Below are 26,565 nucleotides of genomic sequence, written 5' to 3'. Positions count from 1 at the left end.
TAGAATCAAAGGGTTAGAAATACCCCAGCCTGTCGTTATTTCATAAATAATGACATTTTTGTGAAGAAAGAAGAAAAATGTTTCCATTTTTTAAGGGGGTAAGTTTGGCCAAAAAATACCGCTGTCGTTAAAAAACGGCGTTGCTGGAGGAATCGTGTTTAATACCGCTGTCCTCTCTAACTTTACAGCGAGGCCGATATCGCCAAAAATACAGGGGAAAAAACACTAAAAAGAATTTGCAAAAATAAAAAATGAGAAAACATTCACAAAAGCCTTAAGAAATGAATCACTGAAATTTTTTTTAAAACTTCAACTTACCTTTTTTCTAGGTCTTCTTATTTACCGATGTATCGTAGGCTGCAAAGCCTGTTTTTTTCCTGCATTGGTTTTTGACCTGAGTACGGGTTCGCCGAATGGCCAAATTTAGGTGGTACGATTTTTCAGGTATGGCGATCTGGAAAATGCGATATTTTGAAAACGCCATTCTTAAACTTTGGGGAATTTGTGCACTTTATTTTAAGAACAAAAAAGCAGTTTTAACGCAAAAAAAAATTGCGTTAAAACGTGCGTTAGGCTGGCTAATTTCTAGCCCATAGAATCATAGAAATTTACAGCATGGAAGGGGGCCATTTCGGCACATCGTGTCCGTGCCGGCCGACAAGAGACTTTCCAGCCTAATCCCACTTTACAGCTCTTGGTCCGTAATCCTGCAGGTTACGACACTTCAAGTGCACTTCCAAGTACTTTTTAAATGTGGTGAGGGTTTCTGTCCCTACCACCCTTTCAGGCAGTGAGTTCCAGACCCCCACCACCCTCTGGGTGAAGAAATTTCCCCTCAAATCCCCTCTAAACCGTCTACCAATTGCTTTAAATCTATGCCCCCTGATTGTTGATGGCCATAATTGTGACCATCTTATGGAAAGGTGACAAGTCTGATTGCGGTAATTACAGTTTCCCTGCTATCTGCCACAGGGAAAGTCATCGCAAGAATCCTCCTCAATCGCCTTCTCCCAGTGGCTGAAGAGCTCCTCCCAGAGTCGCAATGTGGATTCCACCCACTAAGGGGCACAATGGAATGATCTTCACCGCGTGGCAAATCCAAGAGAAATGCAGGGAACAGCACCAACCTCTGTACATGGCCTTCTTTGACCTCACAAAGGCCTTCGACACTGTCAACCGTGAGGGATTATGGAGTGTCCTTCTCAAATTTGGCTGCCCTCAAAAGTTTGTCACCATCCTCCGCCTGCTTCACGATGACATGCAAGCCGTGATCCTGACCAACGGATCCACCACAGGCCCAATTCACGTTCGGACTGGGGTCAAGCAAGGCTGTGTCATTGCACCAACGCTCTTCTCGATCCTCCTTGCTGCAATGCTCCATCTCACCCTCAGTAAACTCCTCGCTGGAGTGAAGCTAAATTACAGGACAAACAGGAAACTGTTCAACCTCCGCCACCTCCAGTCCAGATCCAAGGTCATCCTAATCCTCTGTCATCGAATTACAATATGCAGATGATGCTTGCGTCTGCACACACTTGGAGGCCGAATTCCAAGCCATTGTCAACACCTTCACCAAAGTGTACGAGAGCATGGGCCTTACACTAAACATCCGTAAGACAAAGGTCTTCTACCAACCTGCCCCTGCCACACAGCATTGCCCCCCACTCCCCCCCGGTTATCAAAATCCACGACGAGGCCTTGGACAATGTGGACCACTTTCCATACCTCAGGAGCCTACTGTCAACAAGGGCAGACATCGATGGCAAAGTCCAACACTGCCTTCAGTGTGCCAGTGCAGCCTTCGGTCGCCTGAGGAAGAGAGTGTTTGAAAACCAGGACCTCAAACCCGGTAACTAACTCATGGGCTACAGAGCGGTATTGATACCCGCCCTCCTATCTACTTCAGAGACATGGACTATGTACAGCAGGCACCTCAAAGCACTGGAGAGGTTCCACCAACGCTGTCTCCACAAGATCCTGCAAATCCATTGGCAGGATAGACGCACCAATGTCATTGTTCTCTCTCAGGCCAACATCCTCAGCATCGAAGCATTGACCATCGAAGATGGATGGGCCATATCGTCCGCATGCCCGATACTAGACTCCCAAAACAAATGCTCTACTCGGAGCTCCGACATGGCAAGCGAGCCCCAGATGGTAAGAGGAAACATTTTAAGGACACCCTCAAAGCCTCCTTGATAAAGTCCAACATCTCCACTGACCCGGGAATCCCCAGCCCAAGACCGCTCTAAGTGGAGGAGAAGCATCCGGGAAGGCACCAAAATCTTTGAGTCTCTTCGCCGGGAGCATGCGGAAGCCAAGCATAAACAGCAAAAGGAGTGCACGACAACCCAAGCACCCCACCCACCCATCCCTCCAACCACTGTCTGCCCCACCTGTGACAGAGACTGTAGGTCCCACATTGGGCTTATCAGTCACCTGAGAACTCATATTAGTGTGGAAAAAAGTCATGCTCGACTCTGGGGGACTGCTCGAGAAGAATAATTGGCTGGCCCACTGCTTGCTGTTGGGTCTGCGATCCACATGCAGACTCGACACTTGAGAAACTGACAAGGAGGCGGGTTCAGAGCGGACTTCCGAACCCGCTGTCAATCAGGGCTATTTTGACAGTGGGCCTGCCTCCAAACCCACACTCACAGGGCTGGGATGTTTCTGGCCCACTAGTCTGGGTGGAATTTGGACCCAGGACTCAGAAATAAAATACAGTGTCCCAACCCACCTCGAGCACCCGCTCCCCACCAACAATTCCAATTCAGTTGCTAATTGAAGGTGGGAAAAGTACATGGTAACAACAGCAACAACTTGCACCTTTATATAGCGCCTTTAATGTAGTAAAACATCCCAAGGTGCTTCACAGGAGGATTATCAAACAAAATTTGACACTGAGTCACATAATAGGCAGTCCCTCGAAATTGAGAAAGACTTGCTTCCACTCTAAAAGTGAGCTCTCAGGTGACTGAACAGTCCAATGCGAGAATTACAATCTCTGTCACAGGTGGGACAGACAGTGGTTGAAGGAAAGGGGGGTGGGGAGTCTGGTTTGCCGCACGCTCCTTCCGCTGCCTGCGCTTGTTTTCTGCATGCTCTCGGTGACGAGACTTGAGATGCTCAGTGCCCTCCCGGATGCTCTTCCACCACTGGTCTTTGGCCAGAGACTCCCAGGTGTCAATGGGGATGTTGCATTTTATCAAGGAGGCTTTGAGGATGTCCTTGAAACGTTTCCTCTGTCCACCTGGGGCTCGCTTGCCGTGTAGGAGTTCCGAGTAGAGCGCTTGCTTTGGGAGTCTCATGTCAGGCATGCGAACAATGTGGCCTGCCCAATGGAGCTGGTTGAGTGTGGTCAGTGCTTCGATGCTGGGGATGTTGACCTGATCGAGAACACTGACATTGATGCGTCTGTCCTCCCAGGGGATTTGCAGGATCTTGCGGATGAGCCACATAAGGAGATATTAGGACAGGTGACCAAAAGTTATGTTTTAAGGAGCTTCTTAAAAGAGAGAGCGGCAGAGATGTTTAAGGATGGAATTCTGGAGCTATTGCCTCGGCAGCTCAAGGCACGGCTACCAGTGGTGGAGCGATTAAAATCGGGGATGCTCAAGAGGCCAGAATTGGAGGAGCGCAGAGATTTTGGAGGGATGGCGGAGGTTGCAGAGATAGGGAGGGATGAAATCGTGGATGGATTTGAATATAAGGATGAGAATTTTACAAATCGAGGGATTGTTGGACCGGGAGCCAATATAGGTCAGAATAACTTCCATCAGCTCGTTAAATCTGATCATGATGGGGCCTGTGGGAGGAGTATTAATGTTGTTCGTTTTCTGATATCGCCAGTTGCTGTGGATCGCCTACCAAACTTCCTGGCCGTACCCAGCGATGATGGAATACCCCCTTCCCAGCGTATAGCTGGCACCATCCATTTGAACTGTGAGGACATGGCCAATATAAATGAGGCATATGAGGATGCATACCAGGGGGTTCCATCCACGAGGTATGATCCAAAGAATTGGTTGTGCTAGGTGATAATTCTATATACAGTAGGGGATTTCTCCTTGTGACCTGGCCGACATTGATCCTTCAATCAACTCCATCAAAAAACTGATTAACTGCTTGTTTATCTGAATGTTTTTTGTAGGACCATGCCATGTACAAAGTGGTTACTGCATTTCCCGACTAAACAACAGTGATCACTCCTCAGAAGCACTTAATTGGTTGTGAAATGCTATGAGACATCCTCCAGATAAAAAATGTCTTTCTTTCTTTCTTGCTTTCTTGCTTTCTCTCTCTTTCTTTCTCTCTTTCTCTCTTTTTCTCTTTTCTATCTATTTCTCTGTTTATTTCTTTCTTTTTCTCTTCCCCTTTTTCATTCTTTCCCTCTTTTTCTTTCTTTCTTGCGCTCTGTCTTTCTCTCTTTTTCTCTTTCTCTTTATTTCTCTTTCTCTCTATTTCTCTTTCTTTTGTTCTTTGTTTCATTTTCTCTTTCTCTCTTTTTCTCTTTCTCATTCTCTCTATTTCTCTTTCTCTCTATTTCTTTCTCTCTCTTTCCCTTTCTCATAGAAACATAGAAACATAGAAAATAGGTGCAGGAGTAGGCCATTCGGCCCTTCTAGCCTGCACCGCCATTCAATGAGTTCATGGCTGAACATGCAACTTCAGTACCCCATTCCTGCTTTCTCACCATACCCCTTGATTCCCCTAGTAGTAAGGACTCCATCTAACTCCTTTTTGAATATATTTAGTGAATTGGCCTCAACAACTTTCTGTGGTAGAGAATTCCACAGGTTCACCACTCTCTGGGTGAAGAAATTCCTCCTCATCTCGGTCCTAAATGGCTTACCCCTTATCCTTAGACTGTGTCCCCTGGTTCTGGACTTCCCCAACATTGGGAACATTCTTCCTGCATCTAACCTGTCTAACCCCGTCAGAATTTTAAACGTTTCTATGAGGTCCCCTCTCATTCTTCTGAACTCCAGTGAATACAAGCCCAGTTGATCCAGTCTTTCTTGATAGGTCAGTCCCGCCATCCCGGGAATCAGTCTGGTGAACCTTCGCTGCACTCCCTCAATAGCAAGAATGTCCTTCCTCAGGTTAGGAGACCAAAACTGTACACAATACTCCAGGTGTGGCCTCACCAAGGCCCTGTACAACTGTAGCAACACCTCCCTGCCCCTGTACTCAAATCCCCTCGCTATGAAGGCCAACATGCCATTTGCTTTCTTAACCGCCTGCTGTACCTGCATGCCAACCTTCAATGACTGATGTACCATGACACCCAGGTCTCGTTGCACCTCCCCTTTTCCTAATCTGTCACCATTCAGATAATAGTCTGTCTCTCTGTTTTTACCACCAAAGTGGATAACCTCACATTTATCCACATTATACTTCATCTGCCATGCATTTGCCCACTCACCTAACCTATCCAAGTCGCTCTGCAGCCTCATAGCATCTTCCTCGCAGCTCACACTGCCACCCAACTTAGTGTCATCCGCAAATTTGGAGATACTACATTTAATCCCCTTGTCTAAATCATTAATATACAGTGTAAACAGCTGGGGCCCCAGCACAGAACCTTGCGGTACCCCACTAGTCACTGCCTGCCATTCTGAAAAGTCCCCATTTACTCCTACTCTTTGCTTCCTGTCTGACAACCAGTTCTCAATCCATGTCAGCACACTACCCCCAATTCTCATTCTCTCTATCTCTCTCTTTCTTTCTTTCCCCCTCTCTTTCTCTCTTTCTTTGTCTCCCTATTTTCTTCCTTTTTGTTACTTTATTTTATTTCTCGTATCCATCCATCCATCCGTCCGTCCGTCCGTCCCCTCAGTTCTGGAATTCAGCGCACAGCAGAAAATTGCATGCATTTCCAACTTATTGAACCGAGGCCGTCAATGTGTAACTAGTATGAATTAAATTATCTTTTTTTTCCTTCTTCCAATCAGACCATTGATCGAGTTATGTATCCCTTCAATTCTGGACCCTACCATTGCTCCACCAGCTTGCCACGTCATCTCCATCTTCACCCAGTATACGCCGTACCACCTGCGTGGAGGAAAGGAGTGGGATGAGCTGGCGAAGAATGGCTATGCTGACAGAGGTAGGCAGTGGAAGACGGACGGTCACTCAGAATTACTGGGTGTGACAGGGGAATGCAACAACTGAGCTCTGCAAAGATACAAGGAGTTTAATCAATGAGTGGCTATCGACAGGGGTGGATTAACCATGGGGAGGATGGGACTGCAGCCCCAGGCCCACCAAAGAACATAGGCCCACCAAATAAATGTAGGAAAAAAACTATAAGGTCTCCCAAATAGGCTGAATAGAATAGACAATAAGAGAGGAAAAACAAGACCTATATACACGAATGTACCAATATACAGAAGTACCTATATACACTAATGTACTGATATACAGAACAGAATATGTGCTGGCCTGTTTTATTTCTCATATTATTGAGAGAAATTTGCATATATGTATAGGAAGGTATTGCAATGTTACCAGAACCAGAATATATACCTACTTGATACAAATATGTGCTTTCATTGTTGAATAGCCTCTGTTTTCATATTCAGAATCAGAATCATAAATGTAATGTAATGAACATGAACAAACATAACTATCGGCCTATTTGGATCCGTTTGCCCCAGGCCCATCAGGCCTTGAATCCGGCCCTGGCTATTGATTACAGGAAAATACACCACTGAGAGATTTGATTGGAGATTTTACGAGTATGTGGTTTATATTCAATCCAGCACCGCCCGTCCATATAGATTTTGATGCAGTCAGGCCAGTTGTAACAAGTTTTGCAGGGGCTCGCCCCTCAGGAAATCGCTCCCTATGGTTTCCCAATATGTTTTCCCGACAGGTGAGGCTCCATGCTGGGACTGCCTTCGGATGAGACGTTAAACCGAGGCCCCGTCTGCTCTCTCAGGTGGACATAGAAACATAGAAACATAGAAAATAGGTGCAGGAGTAGGCCATTCGGCCCTTCTAGCCTGCACCGCCATTCAATGAGTTCATGGCTGAACATTCAACTTCAGTACCCCATTCCTGCTTTCTCGCCATACCCCTTGATCCCCCTAGCAGTAAGGACCTCATCTAACTCCTTTTTGAATATATTTAGTGAATTGGCCTCAACAACTTTCTGTGGTAGAGAATTCCACAGGTTCACCACTCTCTGGGTGAAGAAGTTCCTCCGCATCTCGGTCCTAAATGGCTTACCCCTTATCCTTAGACTGTGACCCCTGGTTCTGGACTTCCCCAACATTGGGAACATTCTTCCTGCATCTAACCTGTCTAACCCCGTCAGAATTTTATATGTTTCTATGAGGTCCCCTCTCATTCTTCTGAACTCCAGTGAATACAAGCCCAGTTGATCCAGTCTTTCTTGATAGGTCAGTCCCGCCATCCCGGGAATCAGTCTGGTGAACCTTCGCTGCACTCCCTCAATAGCAAGAATGTCCTTCCTCAGGTTAGGAGACCAAAACTGTACACAATACTCCAGGTGTGGCCTCACCAAGGCCCTGTACAACTGTAGCAACACCTCCCTGCCCCTGTACTCAAATCCCCTTGCTATGAAGGCCAACATGCCATTTGCTTTCTTAACCGCCTGCTGCACCTGCATGCCAACCTTCAATGACTGATGTACCATGACACCCAGGTCTCTTTGCACCTCCCCTTTTCCTAATCTGTCACCATTCAGATAATAGTCTGTCTCTCTGTTTTTACCACCAAAGTGGATAACCTCACATTTATCCACATTATACTTCATCTGCCATGCATTTGCCCACTCACCTAACCTATCCAAGTCGCTCTGCAGCCTCACAGCATCCTCCTCGCAGCTCACACTGCCACCCAACTTAGTGTCATCCGCAAATTTGGAGATACTACATTTAATCCCCTCACCTAAATCATTAATGTACAGTGTAAACAGCTGGGGCCCCAGCACAGAACCTTGCGGTACCCCACTAGTCACTGCCTGCCATTCTGAAAAGTACCCATTTACTCCTACTCTTTGCTTCCTGTCTGACAACCAGTTCTCAATCCATGTCAGTACACTACCCCCAATCCCATGTGCTCTAACTTTGCACATCAATCTCTTGTGTGGGACCTTGTCGAACGCCTTCTGAAAGTCCAAATATACCACATCAACTGGTTCTCCCTTATCCACTCTACTGGAAACATCCTCAAAAAATTCCAGAAGATTTGTCAAGCATGATTTCCCTTTCACAAATCCATGCTGACTTGGACCTATCATGTCACCTCTTTCCAAATGCACTGCTATGACATCCTTAATAATTGATTCCATCATTTTACCCACTACCGATGTCAGGCTGACCGGTCTATAATTCCCTGTTTTCTCTCTCCCTCCTTTTTTAAAAAGTGGGGTTACATTGGCTACCCTCCACTCCATAGGAACTGATCCAGAGTCAATGGAATGTTGGAAAATGACTGTCAACGCATCCACTATTTCCAAGGCCACCTCCTTAAGTACTCTGGGATGCAGTCCATCAGGCCCTGGGGATTTATCGGCCTTCAATCCCATCAATTTCCCCAACACAATTTCCCGGCTAATAAGGATTTCCCTCAGTTCCTCCTCCTTACTAGACCCCCCGACCCCTTTTATAACCGGAAGGTTGTTCGTGTCCTCCTTCGTGAATACCGAACCAAAGTACTTGTTCAATTGGTCCGCCATTTCTTTGTTCCCCGTTATGACTTCCCCTGATTCTGACTGCAGGGGACCTACGTTTGTCTTTACTAACCTTTTTCTCTTTACATATCTATAGAAACTTTTGCAATCCGTCTTAATGTTCCCTGCAAGCTTCTTCTCATACTCCATTTTCCCTGCCCTAATCAAACCCTTTGTCCTCCTCTGCTGAGTTCTAAATTTCTCCCAGTCCCCAGGTTCGCTGCTATTTCTGGCCAATTTGTATGCCACTTCCTTGGCTTTAATACTATCCCTGATTTCCCTTGATAGCCACGGTTGAGCCACCTTCCCTTTTTTATTTCTATGCCAGACAGGAATATACAATTGTTGTACGTAAAAGATCCCACAGCACTATTTCAAAGAAGAGCAGGGAGTTATCCCCAGTGTCCTGGCCAATATTTATCCCTCAATCAACATCACTAAAACAGATTATCTGGTCATTATCACTTGCTGTTTGTGGGAGCTTGCTGTGCGCAAATCGGCTGCCGCGTTTTCCACATTACAACAGTGACTGCACTTCAAAAGTACTTCATTGGCTGTAAGAAGGAGTTTAGAAGAATGAGAGGTGATCTTATTGAAACATATAAGATTCTGAGAGGGCTCGGCAAGGTAGATGCAGAGAGGATGTTTCCCCTCGTGGGGGAAACTAGAATAGTTTCAGAATAAGGGGTCGCCCATTCAAAACAGAGATGAGGAGGAATTTCTTCTCTTAAAGGGTCATGAATCTGTGGAATTCTCTACCCCAGAGAGCTGTGAAGGCTGGGTCATTGAATATATTCAAGGCAGAGACAGACAGATTTTTGAACAATAAGGGAGTGAAGGGTTATGGGGAGCGGGTGGGGAAGTGGAGTTGAGGCCAAGATCATATCAGCCATGATCTTATTGAATGGTGGAGCAGGCTCGAGGGGCCGAATGGCCTACACCTGCTCCTATTTCTTATGTTCTTATGTAATGCACTTTGGTATGTCCGGTGGTGGTGAAAGGCGCTATTTAAATGCTAGGCTTTCTCTCTATATGTGCACCTATCCAAATTCCCTGGAGTATTTGCTTCTAAAAGGTGGTCGGGGAGATTATTCCTCCAAGGGCTCCCGACAGGTCCACTTTTTCTCTCTCCTCCGGCCACTCGCACTCGCTTGGTCTTGGTAGATTCCCCCAGGTGCAGGCCAGCATCCCCCCCACCACCTAGATGTACAGCAGGCAGGAAGTCCGAGTGCAGCAGCAGGCTTCCTGGGCTTTGGATGCTGGAAAGCATCCCGAGAACAGGTGGAAGGCTGAAAGTCAACGAGATCCTGAACTTGCGGGGGTGGTTCTGGCGTGGGCCCTCCTGGCACCTTTCTGCAGGTGGCCCTCCACTGCGACGCTGAATGATCGTGGACGGAGGAAGAATGAGGCGGGAGGGCCCTTGCTTCGTTAGAGTCGATATGCTGGGCCTATAAAAGAAAAGAAAGGCTTGCATTTATATAGCGCCTTTCATGACCACTGGATGTCCCATAGCGCTTTACAGCTAATGAAGTACTTTTGGAGTGTAATCGCTGTTGTAATGTAGGAAATGCGGCAGCCAACTTGTGCACAAGCAAGCTCCCACAAACAGCAATGTTGGCCTTCATTGCAAGAGGATTTGAGTATAGGAGCAAGGATGTCTTACTACAGTTATACAGAGCCTTGGTGGAGTATTGTGTGCGGTTTTGGTCTCCTTACCTAAGAAAGGATATACGCCATTGAGGGAGTACAGCAAAGGTTCACCAGACTGATTCCTAGGATGGCAGGACTGTCGTATGAGGAGAGATTGGGTTGACTAGGCCTGTATTCACTAGAGTTTAGAAGAATGAGAGGAGATCTCTGGTTGAACAGACTGGATGTTGGGACGATGTTTCCCCTGGCTGGGAAGTCTAGAACAAGGGGTCACAGTCTCAGGATACGGGGTAGGAAATTTAGGACCGAGATAAGGAGAAATGTTTTTACTCAGAGGGTGGTGAACCTGTGGCATTCTCTACCACAGAAGGCTGTTGAGGCCAAGTCACTGAATATATTTAAGCGGGGGATAGATAGATTACTAGAAACAAAAGGCATCAAGGGGTATGGGGAAAAAGTGGGAATATGGTGTTGAGATAGAGGATCAGCCATGATCATATTGAATGGTGGTGCAGACTTGAAGAGCCAAATGGCCTACTACTGGTCCTATTTTCTATGTTTCTATGTGATAATGACCAGATAAACTATTTTTGTTATGTTGATTGAGGGATGAATATTGGCCCCAGGACACTGGGGATAACTCCCCTGCTCTTCTTCGAAATAGTGCCATGGGATCATTTACGTCCAGGTGAGAGGGCAGACGGGGCCTCGGTTTAACGTCTCATCCAAAAGACGGCACCTCCGACAGTGCAGCACTCCCTCAGCACTGCATTGGAGTGTCAGCTAGATCAATAGTGGGTCATTATTTGGGCTGGGGGGGAAGGGGGGGGCACTTAACAAGTTTCGGTGAGCTGTTGAGGGCCACCCACCAATGTCCGTTTCCCCCCCGCCACCGGAAGACGCGCGGCTGCACGGTCGCGCAACAATCGCGCGGTCCCACGCAGACCGCTTCCCAGCTCCTGTCGCTGGGAGAGATATTATACATGCGCGGCTGCATCGTGGCCAGCCAAGCAGCAAATTTAAAGGGACCGCATGCAAAACAAATTAGAGGGAACATTGCATAAGCATAAATTCAGATCAATAGCTACCTTACATACACAACATGTATTGGATACTGCTTAGAAATGGATCAAAGAAAAAAGTTGAAAATGTGGTGTTATCTTTTGGCCTCTGTAACTCAGTGCTGTGAAATAATACCCTCTTTAGAGCCTGTGTCAGCTTAAATCTCCCACCTCAGTCATCTTTATGTTCCTCTGCAAAGATTACTAATGCGTCCCAATTATTGCCAGATGAGAATTCCCCTGCCGTCGTACTCTAAATACCGGGAGAGAAAAGGTGCAATGCCGGTCACTTTCTTCGGTAAAAGAGTTGTGGAGATGAGCAGCTATGACTCCACTCTAAATTGGATAGGGCGTATTCGAGTACGCAATGCATTCTGAATATGGACATCCGCCATTGGGGCCCAGAATCTCTGAACAGATCCTTTTAAGATCGGGCCTGGGAGAATGGCTTTTGCGAATTATTAATTTGAATGAAGTATTACTATGGTTTTTCCTTGGCTGCAGTTCGGGTCTGTCTCCGACCCAGGAGAAGTGAAAGTGGATAGAGTAATGTGCAGCTCGAGCTCTGGCTCATGTTCGATTTATGTCCCTTCCAGCAGGCCAGATAGAATGACTTGATGGGCCAGATATGGCCAGTATTTTGCCCACCACTGACCGAGATATTTGTGCTCAGGTCCCTGGAGTGGGGCCTTGAACCCACAACCTTCTGACTCAGAGGCGAGAGTGCTGCCCACTGAGCCACAGCATCCACTGACTATCCCGGCCAGCAACAACAACTTACATTTATATAGCACCTTTAATGTAGTAAAACATGCTAAGGCGCTTAATAGGAACATAATCAAACCAAATTTGTCACCCAATCAGGTAAAGAGATATTAGGAAATTGAAAGCGCTGATCACCCGGGGTGCTGGAGACGGCGCTCAGTGCGAGAACCACCAATTCCGGGACACTCCTGGTTGGTTTTCCCCACTCTTGCAGTGACAGCCAATCCCAGGGCTTTTAATGATGCCTCAAAGGGCATGGATGGAGCGAGTGCACTTACTGTTCCGAAGGGAAGCTTCGGCAGGCAGTTGATGAAATCCAGGGTTGCTGAGAAGCTCCCAGTTCAGTCGGAGGGGCCTAATTTTAACCCCCCAGGCCTCACCAGCCTGCGATGCAACTGCACTCATTGAGCAGGAAGCTGTCCGCGACAATAGCTGAAAAGGTTGTTGTGTTTCAGAATCACTCGTCTTTCACAGAAAACGCAGTGTAATGCTCTCCGGGCAAGGTGTAGAAGAGGACAAATGAACTCCTGCACTTCCGCTAAGATCCTTTTAGCATTCCAAATGGATATTGAATTAGGATCTTAAGAACCTTTAGCAACGTTTGGTCTATCCTTTTTATAGAATCATAGAATCACAGAATGGTTACAGCACGGACGAAGGCCATTCGGCCCGTCGATCCCGTATCGGCTCTCTGCAAGAGCACCTCAGCTAGTCCCACTCCCCCCCGCCCTTTCCCTGTAGCCCTGCAGGTACTTATCCAACTCCCTCTTGAAAGCCGTGATTGAGTCTGCCTCCACCATCCTCTTAGGCAGTGCATTCCAGATCCTAACCACTCGCTGCATAAAAAAGTTTTTCCTCATGTCACCTTCGGTTCTTTTGCCAATCACCTTAAATCTGCGTCCTCTGGTTCTCCACCCTTCTGCTAATGGGAACAGTTTCTCGCCATCTACTCTGTCCAGACCCCTCATGATTTTGAACACCTCGATCAAATTTCCTCTGAACCTTCTCTGCTCCAAGAAGAACAATCCCAGTTTCACCAGTCTATCCCTGGAATCATTCTCGTAAATCTTTGCTGCACCCTTTCCAAGGCCTTCACATCCTTCCAAAAGTGCGGTGCCCAAAATTGGACAAATTACTCCAGTTGAGGCCGAACCAGTGTTTTGTAAAGGTTCATCGTAATTTCCACACTTTTGTGCTCTAAGGGGGCCAAAATTGCCCCTACGCGCAGGGCCAGTTAGCTCCGGCAGCTGGCAATAAGGGTGCGCTCAGGAGAGATGGGGAGAAAAAAAAGATAAATGAAGATTGCGGGAAGACTAATTTCCTTTCCGCTAAGGTATAAATGATAATCGCTGTTCTCTTGCTCTCCACAGTGTTTGACTGCATTGAGCAGTATGCTCCCGGTTTCAAGGCCTCTGTGGTGGGACGCGATATCTTGACACCACCAGACCTGGAGAAAGTGTTTGGCTTAACAGGAGGGGTCAGTATTGGTACTGTAACAAAGGTCGCTTAAAATTACAAACTCATACATAGAAAATGATGGAGTTGCTCATGGCCCTTGGAGGGCTGCAAAGTCCTCTGGTATTGCACTGGTTAAGAAATTTTGGAAATCCAATTCTCTTCAGTCTTTCATCATTGTAATGTATGTGCTTCATGGTTCTTTGCTTAAGAATTCATAGCAACGCATTGCTATTAAGAACTAGTTGGTTTATTGGCAAAAGGTTTAACAATCACACTACACATTACCAGTTCCATCCACCAGGCTCACAACCACCTGCCTTATCATGGATCCCCCGAACCCAACTGGTTGGGGTTTTATTGAGTCTTGTGAACATCACGTGACCGGCTAAGCCACTCCCAACTCAACAGCTCAACAAACCTGTGAGCATACTCACAGGTGCGTACATCACTCAGACCTCTAAAACTGGGGAATCATCCAATGGCTCTTCTTCACACCACCTCCAGGGCTTCAATGTCTCCCCAGTGTCTCATCGCCAAGATTGGACGCCGTACTCATGTCGTGCACTGACCAAGAGCTCCGTACAGTTTGACTTGCCTTCTACCATTGGCTTCATTAAAATGGCGGAACCAAAATTATTTTACGCGAACACCACAGGGGGAAAAATACATCCATCCAATGCTCCCAGTGGGGCCTCACGGACCAAGGGGGCACGAGGCAGTGAATCGGCACTACAGTGATGTATCTATACCTGAGCGGCGCTCCCTGGATTAATGAACAACTCCAAACTGAGGGTGAGTGATCAGGCCCTCGATCTGCGAGAGTTGCGGGGTGGCAATTCTTCGTCGATTACTTCATCTTTGAATACTTATTGCGGTGACCTGAAAATCACTGTAAGCCTGGGAATTTTAAGCCTGGGCAGGTTGGGCCTATACTCATTGGAGTTTAGAAGAATGAGAGGTGATCTTATTGACCGTATAAGATTCTGAGGGGAAACAAAAGCAAAATACTGCGGATGCTGGAATCTGAACTAAAAACAGAAACGCTGGAAATCTCAGCGGGTCAGGCAGCATCTGTGGAGAGGAAGCAGGGTTAACGGTTTGGGTCGATGACCCTTTGTCAGAACTGGAGAGTGTTCGGGAAAGAACAGATTCTTAACAAGCACTGAAAGGGGGAGGGGAAGAAAGAACAAAAGGGAAGGTCTGTGATAGGGTGCAAGACAGGAGCGAATAGAGAGACTAAAGGTATGATGGGCCAAATTCAAATGGTAATAGCAGGAGTTAGAAAAACATTAATTGAGATAAGGTATGAATGGTGGGATAATGACCAACTGCTATTAGAGACAAGGAGAAAAAAAGAAACAGGCTCGGGGTGGGAGCGGGGGGGAAGGGAGCCAAAGATTGGCAGTGGTTACGCTCTGAAATTTTTGAACTCAGTGTTGAGTCCAGAGGGCTGTAAAGTGCCTGTTCCTTGAGCTTTGTTGGAAGTGTAGCTCTGCTTCCTCGCCACAGATGCTGCCTGACCTGTTGAGATTTGCAGCATTTTCTGTTTTTATTCAAGATTCTGAGGGGGCTCGACAAGGTAGATGCAGAGAGGACGTTTCCTCTCGTGGGGGAATCTAGAACTCGGGGTCAAAATAAGGGGTCGTCCGTTTAAAACGGAGATGAGGAGGAATTTCTTCTCCCAGAGGATCGTGAATCTTTGGAATTCTCTGCCCCAGAGAGCTGTGGAGGCTGGGTCATTGAATATATTTAAGGTGGAGATAGACAGATTTTTGAACGATAAGGGAGTAAAGGGTTATGGGGAGTGGGCAGGGAAATGGAGTTGATGGCAGGATCAAATCAGCCACGATCTTAATGAATGGCGGTGCAGGCTCAAGGGACCAAATGGCCTACTCCTGCTCCTATTTCTGATGTTCTTATGCTCTTAATAACCAGATATACACTTGTTTTTTTTCATTCCTTGCATTTCTTATCTCTTCCTTTGTCCTTGGCTCGGTAGGGTTGCACTGCCAGAGAAATCTAAAATCCCTTACTGCACTGTTGCCTGAGGCTGGCCCTCAAGAAGGCAACGAAGACTTAGATATCTTTGTGGTTTGGTTTTTGTTTTGTTTCTCAGTAAGTACTCGTGTCCCAATTTGGATAAATGCCGGGAGGAGAAGGGAGGCCTGGATTCACGGCAGCAAAAGCCATTTGTCCACCATGTTTATTGTATCTCCCCATGTTCATTTGGTCATCCTTTACCTGACACATCCACTGTTTGACATCAATACTCACAATTTAGACAGAAACAGAGGGATGTTAGTCATGGTCAAACCAGCATCAATGGTTAGGCCTCAGCTTCACTGATTAAGCCTCAGCTGGAGTATTGCATCCAAATCTGGGCACCACACTTTAGGAAGGATGGTAAGGCCTTGGTGAGAGTGTAGAGGGGATTCACTGGAATGGTACCAGGGATAACCATAAAAACCTGAGGGCGCTCCGTTTTTCGCCCCGGAGCAGCGGCAGTGGCGGGGGTGAGGTGTTCTGGGTGGGCGGTCAGCCTCCAGCGCCCCACAGGGATTCTCAGGTCCGGTTTTGCAGCGGCGTGGAGCAGCATCGCCCAGAAGAGCTGCGCCCGGTATGCAACGCCCCTGGTTGCAACACCGGCGCGAGTTTTGACTCTTGTCCGACCTGTCCGCCCTGCAGCATGCCCCGCAGTGAATACCTGGGAAATCAGGGCGATCCAACGATACCGACTGCAGGGAGGTGAGTAATGGCCTCCTAAGGTAAGTGTGATTGTTTTTTCGTTTAAATTTTTTGCAATTTATGTTGTGGTGCCGTGAGCCATGTTTTGGGAGTGTTTTTGTGGTTTGTTTTTTAGGTTTTTTTTCTCCCCAGGCGACTCTCGTAGCGCTCCCGGCCCGACTCTTTAGCTCGGGATTGGTGTACAACACCTCCCTTAGCGCTGCACCCCACACTCAGGGCCCAGCTGCCCAATTTTACTTACTGAGGCGCAAACTGTTCCCGGGCACTAACTTTACCACCCCGCTGCCATTACCACCCCGAAATCATCAAAGCCGAAAATCCAGCCCTGAAAACCTAACAATGTCCCATCCTGTAACATACCCCTCACTGCATCACACTTGCTCCCAAAGGCAGTACTTATATGTGTATCTCTGTTTTTCTGCGTGATTCGGTATCTGGTTGAATAATTATTTACGATTGCAAAATTTACTTGCAGAATATTTTCCATGGAGCGATGTCACTTGATCAGCTATACCTGTCACGACCTCTGCCCTCGTATTCGAACTACAGGTCACCTGTCAAAGGCCTGTACCTGTGTGGAAGTGGAACTCACCCAGGTACTTCGCTCATGAATGGCTGCTGCGAAATAATGAGCTCTGAGCTTACCCAAAGAGATTGCACAGCGAGTAGCTGAACATGCTGGAAACGCTCAGCAGGTTCGGTAGTGGTGGAGGGAGGGAGGGATGGAGGGAGGGAGAGCAGGAGGGATGGAGGGAGGGAGAGCGGGAGGGAAGGAGGGATAGAGGGAGGGAGGGAGAGCGGGATGAAAGGAGGGAGGGATGGAGGGAGGGAAGGAGGGAGGAAGGGATGGAGGGAAGGAGAGCAGGAGGGAAGGAGGGAGGGCGGGAGAGTGGGAGGGAAGGAGGGAGGGAGAGCAGGAGGGAAGGATGGAGGGAGGGAAAGAGGGATGCAGGGAGAGCGGGAGGGAAGGAGGGAGGGAAGGAGTGAAGGAGGAAGGGAGAGTGGGAGGGAAGGAAGGAGGGAGGGAGGGCTAACGTTTCAGGTCGATGAGCCGTTGCCAGATTTCCAGCATCTGTACTATTTTGTTTTCATTGGATAAACATCCTCATATATAGCAATAAGCTTCTAATAGGCCTTCCAATACAACAACCCCCAAAAGCCCAATATACATGGGTGAGTTTATATCAATGGTAATCTGAAGAAATCTCTGTGGCATTATGTGGGCCTCAAATATTACCTTATTGAACTGAGAATAAGTTGGGCACTAATTGTAATACCTATCGGGAAAGTTAAGTGGAACGGCAAATGGCTAGAAAAATCAACCAGGATCCCTTCTAACAATGACCTCTGTTGGAAATTGGGTTTGTATGTTTTAAAATCTATTCATTCTCAGGATGTGGGCATTGCTGGCAAGACTGGCATTTATTACCCATCCCTATTTGCCCTTGAGAAGATGGTGGTGAGCCGCCTTCTTGAACCGCTGCAGTCCGTGTGGTGAAGGTGCTCCCACAGTGCTGTTAGGGAGGGAGTTCCAGGAATTTGACCCAGCGACGATGAAAGAACAGGTGATATATTTCCAAGTCAGGATGGTGTGTGACTCGGAGGGGAATGTGGAGGTGGTGGTGTTCCCGTGCGCCCGCTGCCCTTATCCTTCTAGGTGGTAGAGGTCGCGCGTTTGGGAGATGCTGTGAAAACAGGAGTAGGGTCAGCTGTGATGCCCTGCAAGATTGAACAGCCTGCTCTTTAACGACTGATTAGTGACTGTCCTCTACTTTTTTCATCAGGCGGTGGAGTGATGGGATCAGCAGGGCGTAATGCAGCACATGTTGTCTTATCTGACCTGAAAAGATCTTAGCAGCCCTTTCTACCCAGGATTCTGGCTCGGAATACACCTCCGCAAAAGAATATGCTCACGGACTTTGCATGCTCTATGTTTGGAATGATTACTAAACACATTATTAAATGAATATATGTTCGTAGAATCATAGAATAGTACAGCACAGAAGGAGGCCATTCGGTCCATCGAGCCGATGCCAGCTCTTTCCTCCCTCCCACCCCCCCCGCTCTTTCCCCATATCCCTGCAATATTTTCTCTTTCAAGTATTTATCGAATTCCCTTTTGAAGGCTACTGTTGAATCTGTATCCACCCTCTATCAGGCAGCGCATTCCAAATCCTAATCACTCGTTGCGTAAAAAAGCAACTTGTTGTGTTACTTGTGTGAGAAATGGTGAATTGGAAGAAATAACTTGAGACCAAAAAGTCTCTTCAGACTGGTGTTAGAATTGAAGATTCATTTCGCAGTACAATAGCTAAAGCCACTTGAACAGCATGAACATAAATAACTGATAACGGGCAGCTCCAAACATCTGAAGGCCAAGAATGGCCTGTCTGACTCCAACCTTGGGGGGATAATTGTGAAGAGGAGGGTTTCACCCAAGAATTGAGATAAAGAACCCGACAGATCACAGGTTAAATGGTCCTGCACATATCCTACATCAGGCCCACCCCTAAAAAGAGAATAAAAGAAAGACTCAGAAGGCGTTTCAGGGCAGATGGTGAAGATAAGAACTGTTCGTACCACCAGCCGTCTTTCCGATCGGGACTAGTACCAGCTACTTGTCATGGTCGTATCTCTATCCCGATTGTGTGTTGTGTTTGACTATATTTGAACTACCGCTCCCTTTATAAAATGCCTTATAACTCCTAAGACCAGTTAGCTATCTGTGTGTGACCTGTAATCCTAATCTTACACTTGTATTAAAAACATAAAGGTTTTTTATAAAATGAATGAACCTAATTTTCAGGTTCTGAATTAAATGTGATGAGTCTATGAAAGAAGAATTCTAAATCCCAATAAAACCTCGAATATTACTTTTGGGTTATGTTCCATTGGTCATTTAAAAGTTGTTCTAAGGTGGATTCCATGCCCTTTACTGAAAATTAAAATGGCTGCTCGGATTTGTCTCATAAGCATGGAAATCTTTGGTTAGGAATTAGTTGCGATAAAGGCGATTTGATGGGAGTGGTGTGTTTAAAATGCTAGTGAAAATCTGTGAGGAGTCAACAACCCATCTGTAATCTATATGGCTCCACCCAGTGGACTACTGTGGCATTGCAACCATTGCTGTTTACAAGAATAAACAGGTCAGGTCACCTGACAGGCTTCCTGAAGTTATCAGCCATCTTAAAGCATCTGTGTGTTTGTGAGGCTGTACCGAAAACATAACACCATCGACAGTTTATCCACTTGAGTTGAAGTTATGTTGATTTATTTCAAGTGATCATTCAACAGCAGTCTATATATAATTGCATTTTAATGTCAACAATGTTTTCTGAGACGCTCCCCGATCATAAGAACATAAGAATTAGGAACAGGAGTAGGCCATCTAGCCCCTCGAGCCTGCTCCGCCATTCAACAAGATCATGGCTGATCTGGCCGTGGACTCAGCTCCACTTACCCGCCCGCTCCCCATAACCCTTAATTCCCTTATTGGTTAAAAATCTATCTATCTGTGATTTGAATACATTCAATGAGGTAGCCTCAACTGCTTCCCTGGGCAGAGAATTCCACAGATTCACAACCCTCTGGGAGAAGAAATTCCTTCTCAACTTGGTTTTAAATTGGCTCCCCTGTATTTTGAGGCTGTGCCCCCTAGTTCTAGTCTCCCCGACCAGTGGAAACAACCTCTCTGCCTCTATCTTGTCTATCCCTTTCATTATTTTAAATGTTTCTATAAGATCACCCCTCATCCTTCTGAACTCCAACGAGTAAAGACCCAGTCTATTCAATCTATCATCATAAGGTAACCCCTTATCTCCGGAATCAGTCTAGTGAATCGTCTCTGTACCCCCTCCAAAGCTAGTATATCCCTCCTTAAGTAAGGTGATCAAAACTGCACGCAGTACTCCAGGTGCGGCCTCACCAATACCCTGTACAGTTGCAGCAGGACCTCCCTACTTTTGTACTCCATCTCTATCGCAATGAAGGCCAACATTCCATTTGCCTTCCTGATTAACTGCTGCACCTGCAAACTAACTTTTTGGGATTCATGCACAAGGAATTCTGGCTGCACTTCAGTCCCACTCTCCTGATCTTTGGGCACCCTGTGCGGAGGGGAGCGGGTAGGTCCGAGGGCCTCCTCGTAGGACTGCTCCTGGGCACGGCCAAGGGTGCCATCAGCCGGTCCAGGCAGCGGGCGGTCGAGGGGGTCATTCAACCTGACTGCCTGCCTCTCTTCCGCTCTTACATCCGGTCCAGGGTGTCCTTGGAGATGGAGCACGCGGTGTCCACCGGTACGCTCGCGGCCTTCCGCGAGAGGTGGGCACCGGAGGGACTGGAGTGCATCATCACGCCCGGCAACCAAATTTTAATTTGATTTTACGTTTTAAAGTTAATTTGTTTTAATTGCCGGTGCTTTTAGTGTCCCCTTCCCTTTTATAGGGGGCACTGGGGAAAAATTGTGATTTTAGTGCCCAAAAAAAAAAACAAAAAAAAAAAAGAAAAAACACAAAAAAAAAACAAAAAAGGGGGGAAAAAAAAGGGCCTTGTAAATGTCTGGAGTGTCACCCAGGTCGGGTGGCACTCTTTAATGTTTTATGTTTTCGCAGGTAAACTCAAAAGAGTTTCATGCACAAGGACCCCCAGGTACCTCTGCACTGTAGCATGTTGTAATTTCTCCCCATTCAAATAATATTCCCTTTTACTGTTTTTTTTTCCAAGGTGGATGACCTCACATTTTCCGACATTGTATTCCATCTGCCAAACCTTAGCCCATTTGCTTAACCTATCTAAATCTCTTTGCAGCCTCTCTGTGTCCTCTGCACAACCCGCTTTCCCACTAATCTTTGTGTCATCTGCAAATTTTGTTACACTACACTCTGTCCTCTCTTCCAGGTCATCTATGTATATTGTAAACAGTTGTGGTCCCAGCACCGATCCCTGTGGCACACCACTAACCATCGATTTCCAACCCGAAAAGGACCCATTTATCCCGACTCTCTGCTTTCTGTTAGCCAGCCAATTCTCTATCCATGCTAATACATTTCCTCTGACTCTGCGTACCTTTATTTTCTGCAGTAACCTTTTGTGTGGCACCTTATCGAATGCCTTTTGGAAATCTAAATACACCACATCCATCAGTACACCTCTATCCACCATGCTCGTTATATCCTCAAAGAATTCCAGTAAATTAGTTAAACATGATTTCCCCTTCATGAATCCATGTTGCATCTGCTTGATTGCACTACTCCTATCTAGATGTCCCGCTATTTCTTCCTTAATGATAGCTTCAAGCATTTTCCCCACTACAGATGTTAAACTAACCGGCCTATAGTTACCTGCCATTTGTCTGCCCCCTTTTTTAAACAGAGGCGTTACATTAGCTGCTTTCCAATCCGCTGGTACCTCCCCAGAGTCCAGAGAATTTTGGTAGATTATAACGAATGCATCTGCTATAACTTCCACCATCTCTTTTAATACCCTGGGATGCATTTCATCAGGACCAGGGGACTTGTCTACCTTGAGATCCATTAGCCTGTCCAGCACTACCTCCCTAGTGATAGTGATTGTCTCAAGGTCCTCCCTTCCCACATTCCCGTGACCAGCAATTTTTGGCATGGTTTTTGTATCATGCACTGTGAAGACCGAAGCAAAATAATTGTTTAAGGTCTCAGCTATTTCCACATTTCCCATTATTAAATCCCCCTTCTCATCTTCTAAGGGACCAACATTTACTTTAGTCACTCTTTTCCATTTTATATATCGGTAAAAGCTTTTACTATCTGTTTTTATGTTTTGCGCAAGTTTACTTTCGTAATCTATTTTTCCTTTTTTTGTTGCTTTCTTAGTCATTCTTTGCTGTCATTTAAAATTTTCCCAATCTTCTAGTTTCTCACTAACCTTGGCCACCTTATACGCATTGGTTTTTAATTTGATACTCTCCTTTATTTCCTTGGTTATCCACGGCTGGTTATCCCTTCTCTTGCTGCCCTTTTTCACTGGAATATATTTTTGTTGCGCATTCTGAAAGAGCTCCTTAAAAGTCCTCCACTGTTCCTCAATTGTGCCACCGTATAGTCTGTGTTCCCAGTCTACTTTAGCCATCATCAGGGATTAAAGCAGTCTAGCTGAGATGCGCACGTTAACTGCAAGAAGTCTCCCACCATTTGTTCTCAAAGTGGTGAATCAAAGAAAACTGGGCCGTTGATTATGCTTCAGGAGTGGGGCTGTTGTCAGTTGGAAAGACATTTGTTACTTTGATGTTCAATTTAATAAAACTGGCCAGGTTTTTTCAGGCTATCTTCAGAGGGAATTGTATCATTAACAACCGAGTTACCTGATCAAAGATTTCTGTGCCTATGGGACAAATCTTGTCAAAACATACGAACACATGAACAAGTAAAGACTCTCTTGTCCATCGAGCCTGTCCTACACAATTTGCGACACCTTGCATACACTCCCCACCCCACCCGAAACCACGGGGGAGGTGAAAAAAAACAATAATTTTAAAAGATCTCATAATACTCCTGTGAAGCGCCTTGGGGCATTTCACTACATTAAAGGCGCTATATAAATACAATTGTTGTTGTTGATTAAAAAAATCCAGACCAATTTGGGGAATAAAATCTTGGAAATTCCTCTCCGACCCATCTCGGTGATCAAAACTAGTCCGGGAAATCACTCTGGCCCCGAATTCCCTGCATGTACCTACCCTTCTGTAAGAGGTGATCTCCGCCACAGCCAGAAACAGGTCCAGCTCTCGCTTGGGGGAACTCAGCGAGTCTGCATCCAGCGCATGAGATGGCAGGCTGCTCCAGAGCTCTGCTGTTCTCTGGGAAAAGAACCATCTCCTGACATCTAAACTAGATCTGACCTTATACCACTTCAATTTTTGACCCCCTGGTCCTCCTTGGCCTATTTAATTGACAAGTGATTTTCTCAGTCTGGGACTGTCCGGTACAAGCAATTCTGCAATGAAACCAACACTACGAATATTCTCACAGAGGGAACCATGGCAGAACAAAATGGATGTGCTGGTGTTTTGGACTGTTATGTTTCTCCATAGAACACGTTGCATGCCTCAAGTTAACCTGTTGTGGATTGTCTGCCAGTTCTTCTACAGTCAGTGACAGAAGGAAGAACTTGAATTTATATCGTGCCTTTCACGACCTCAGGACATTCCAAAGGGACTTACAGCCAATGAAGCACTTTTAGAGTGCAGTCACTGTTGTAATGTACAAAATGTGGCAGCTGATTTGCGCACAGCAAGCTCCCATAAACATCAATGAGTTAATGACCAGACAATCTTTTTATAGTTAGGTTCGTTGAGCAAAGCAAAGACAGGTTATAGATAATAAAGCATACTGACTTGAGCATAAAATTCAGGCTGACGCTCCTAGTGCAGTACTGAGGGAGCGCTGCACTGTCAGAGGTGCCATCTTTCAGATGAGACGTTAAACTGAGACCCTGTCCTCCCAGGTGGACGTAAAACATTCCCTCCCTTACTGGTCAGCGAGCTGCCTGGTAACGCTCAATCATCTCGCCGATCAAGTCCAATTGAGGCCCGACTATGGCTCGGGTATCGGGTGTGCGGCGGAGGGGGTGAGTGATTGCTTCGCCCCCTCCACCCCTCCCCTGGTTCACCAGGGTCCATATTAAAATTACCCCGCTTATTTCTACCTGTTTGGATCATGGACCATGTACAGCAGGCATCTCAAAGCACTGGAGAAGTACCACCAATGCTGCCTCCACATAATCCTGCAAATCCATTGGCAGGATAGGCGCACCAACATCAGCGTTCTCTCTCAGGCCAACATCCCCGGCATCGAGGCATTGACCACACTTGATCAGCTCCGATAGGCAGGCCATATCATCCGCATGCCTGATACTAGACTCCCGAAACACCCTCAAAGTCTCCTTGAAAAAATGTAACATCCCCACTGACTCTTGGGAATCCTTGGCCCAAGACCACTCAAAGTGGAGGAGAAGCATCCAAGAAGGCGCCGAACACCTCGAGTCTCTTTGGTGGGAGCACGCAGAAGCCAAGCACAAACAGCGGAAGGAGCGCACGACAACCCAAGCACCCCACCCACCCGTCCTCCAACCACTGTCTGCCCCACCTGTGACAGAGACTGTAGATCCCACATCGGTCTCATCAGTCACCTGAGAACTCATTGGAAGCAAGTCATCCTCAACTCCAGGGGGACTACCCAAGAAGAAGAAGGACCAAAGACGAATGTGGCTAATCCAGATCCGGACAACTGTCCAAACAAAGACGCTCTTCACATCCTGACTCCTGAGAAGTGTGACTGGAGAGAGAGAGTCCAGCTTTACTTTGTTGAGTTTGCCTTTGAGAAACAATGGGCAGGACTGAAGTTTTTCACATGGCCGGGGTGTTTCCTATGGGGAACTGAAAGCGATAACCAACGGTTAGTCAGAGTGGGGAAACAAGCCGTAAAAACTTAATTTTAGCAAATGATCTTAACCCTGTGATAGTTTTGTTCCTGTCTTGCTAGAGAAATGAATGGCCCTAATATTGCATCCTCTCCGGGTGTGTACGATGTGTGCACTCGCCCCAAGAGGAGCCATGAGTGCCAGCATGGCCTGCTTTTACCAGTGTTAGAGTTTTAAAAGATAGAAAAATAAAATGTTATCAATAATTTTTATATTAAAAACCCTGTCCATTAAAGCAAGTTTATTTTTTACCGCGATTAAAACATATTAAAAAAAATTCAAAAAAATAAATGTTTCTCTAAAACATTTAATTAAATTCAATTTCAATTCATTTTAAATATGCAAAGTGTTTTTTTAACATGTTTATGTGTTTTTGGGAGTATCCCCATTTCATTATCATATCATCAGAGGCAGTCCCTTGAATCGAGGATGACTTGCTTCCACGTCAAAAAGTTCACAGGTGTTTCAATGAAAGACCTAAAATTTCAGGTCCTGAACTACATGTTGAAGGGTGGAAGATGCCTGTGCGTGGATTTTTTAAACGTGTGGTGACGGTTGCACACCAGCCACCACACGGGCTTGACAGAGCTAGGTCTTGGCCCAGTAGCAAGGATTACAAATGGAACTCACCATTACTGTGAATGGGAATACTCCATTTTCATTGGTTGTTCCGGTCCACGGCTGCACATATGCTCCTGGAATACGAGGGCCGCTGTGCTGGACTGTGAATGGAGGCCACCAAGCTTTCCTCCGGCACCACCAGTTACTTCCATTAAAAACATTTTGGTCAGAGGCGTCGGCCCGCAGGAAGCCTCCGCCCGCAATTTGTGGCCCGATAAGATCCTGCAAACACCGGTTAAGGTGAGAATACTGGGATCATAGCATGAACTCACTGTCGGTTGGATATCTAGATGTAAAAATGGATGGGGCTGATCTGAGCATAGCCGGTGATGGGGGGCAGGGTGGGGTGGGGAGTAATTCTGGGCATCTCTGTGATCAGGGCCCAGGAGAGGCGTGAGTTCGGGCCCAGAAGAGGCGAGGGCCCAGGGGCAGCACGGGCCAGCCCACACTGTGATGTGTGCGCGCACTAGATCCATGCAGCAAAGCTGGTCTCCAGTCGTCTTGGTTAATCCTTACCACTGGACCAAGACCCTAGCTCTGTCAAGCTGGTGGTGGCTGGTGTGCAACGGCCACTACACATTAAAAAAATCCACACACAGGCATCTTCCACCCTTCAGGATGTAGTTTGGGATCCAGAATATCATTGAAACACCTGTGAACTCATCCGTTTTCGGTGTGGAAGCAAGTCATCCTTGTTTCGAGGGATTGCCTATGATGATGAGCACAAACCTGCTGGGCCAGGCAATGGGTGTGGAAGAATTGACCAATCTACACAGGGCGGGTCCTGGAGCTTGGAGCAAGCAAAACGTTTCATCTGCCTCTGGATATAAGGGGGTGGAAATTCAGTACCATCGTTTTTGAGGCGGTGACACCTGCCCGAAAGGTGATTTTACCACCAGGCGGTACACACCGCCTCAAATTGCCAAAATTCAGTATTTTTCCCCAACGATGAGAGAGCAGCGCTAAAAGAGGCATTGCACACTGGTCCTCGGGCGCCAACGGAGCGGGAACTCAGGAGACTAACCGAATTTCCTGATTGTCGGCTGCCGACATCCGAGCGAATAAAAATGAAGATGGACTGTTGGCCTTTATTGCAAGGGGGATAGA

The 26,565-nt window shown here is 46.6% G+C and overlaps 1 protein-coding gene across 1 annotated transcript in view; it reads left to right on the top strand.

The window, feature by feature from the left end:
- Positions 1 to 18,461, top strand: part of pyroxd2 (pyridine nucleotide-disulphide oxidoreductase domain 2) — a 72,510-nt gene extending 54,049 nt beyond the window's left edge. Inside the window, exons 12-16 of the mRNA XM_070874947.1 lie at positions 3,853 to 4,009; positions 5,958 to 6,112; positions 13,551 to 13,657; positions 16,859 to 16,979; positions 18,168 to 18,461. Of these exons, the coding sequence (XP_070731048.1) occupies positions 3,853 to 4,009; positions 5,958 to 6,112; positions 13,551 to 13,657; positions 16,859 to 16,979; positions 18,168 to 18,238 (611 nt within the window). The 3' untranslated portion in view covers positions 18,239 to 18,461. The remainder of the gene's footprint in view (positions 1 to 3,852; positions 4,010 to 5,957; positions 6,113 to 13,550; positions 13,658 to 16,858; positions 16,980 to 18,167) is intronic.
- Positions 18,462 to 26,565: the final 8,104 nt, after the last annotated feature.

Source organism: Pristiophorus japonicus, chromosome 3 (genome assembly GCF_044704955.1).
Source record: "Pristiophorus japonicus isolate sPriJap1 chromosome 3, sPriJap1.hap1, whole genome shotgun sequence".
Classification (NCBI taxonomy): domain Eukaryota; kingdom Metazoa; phylum Chordata; class Chondrichthyes; family Pristiophoridae; genus Pristiophorus; species Pristiophorus japonicus.
This window is presented reverse-complemented; position numbering and strand designations above follow the sequence as displayed.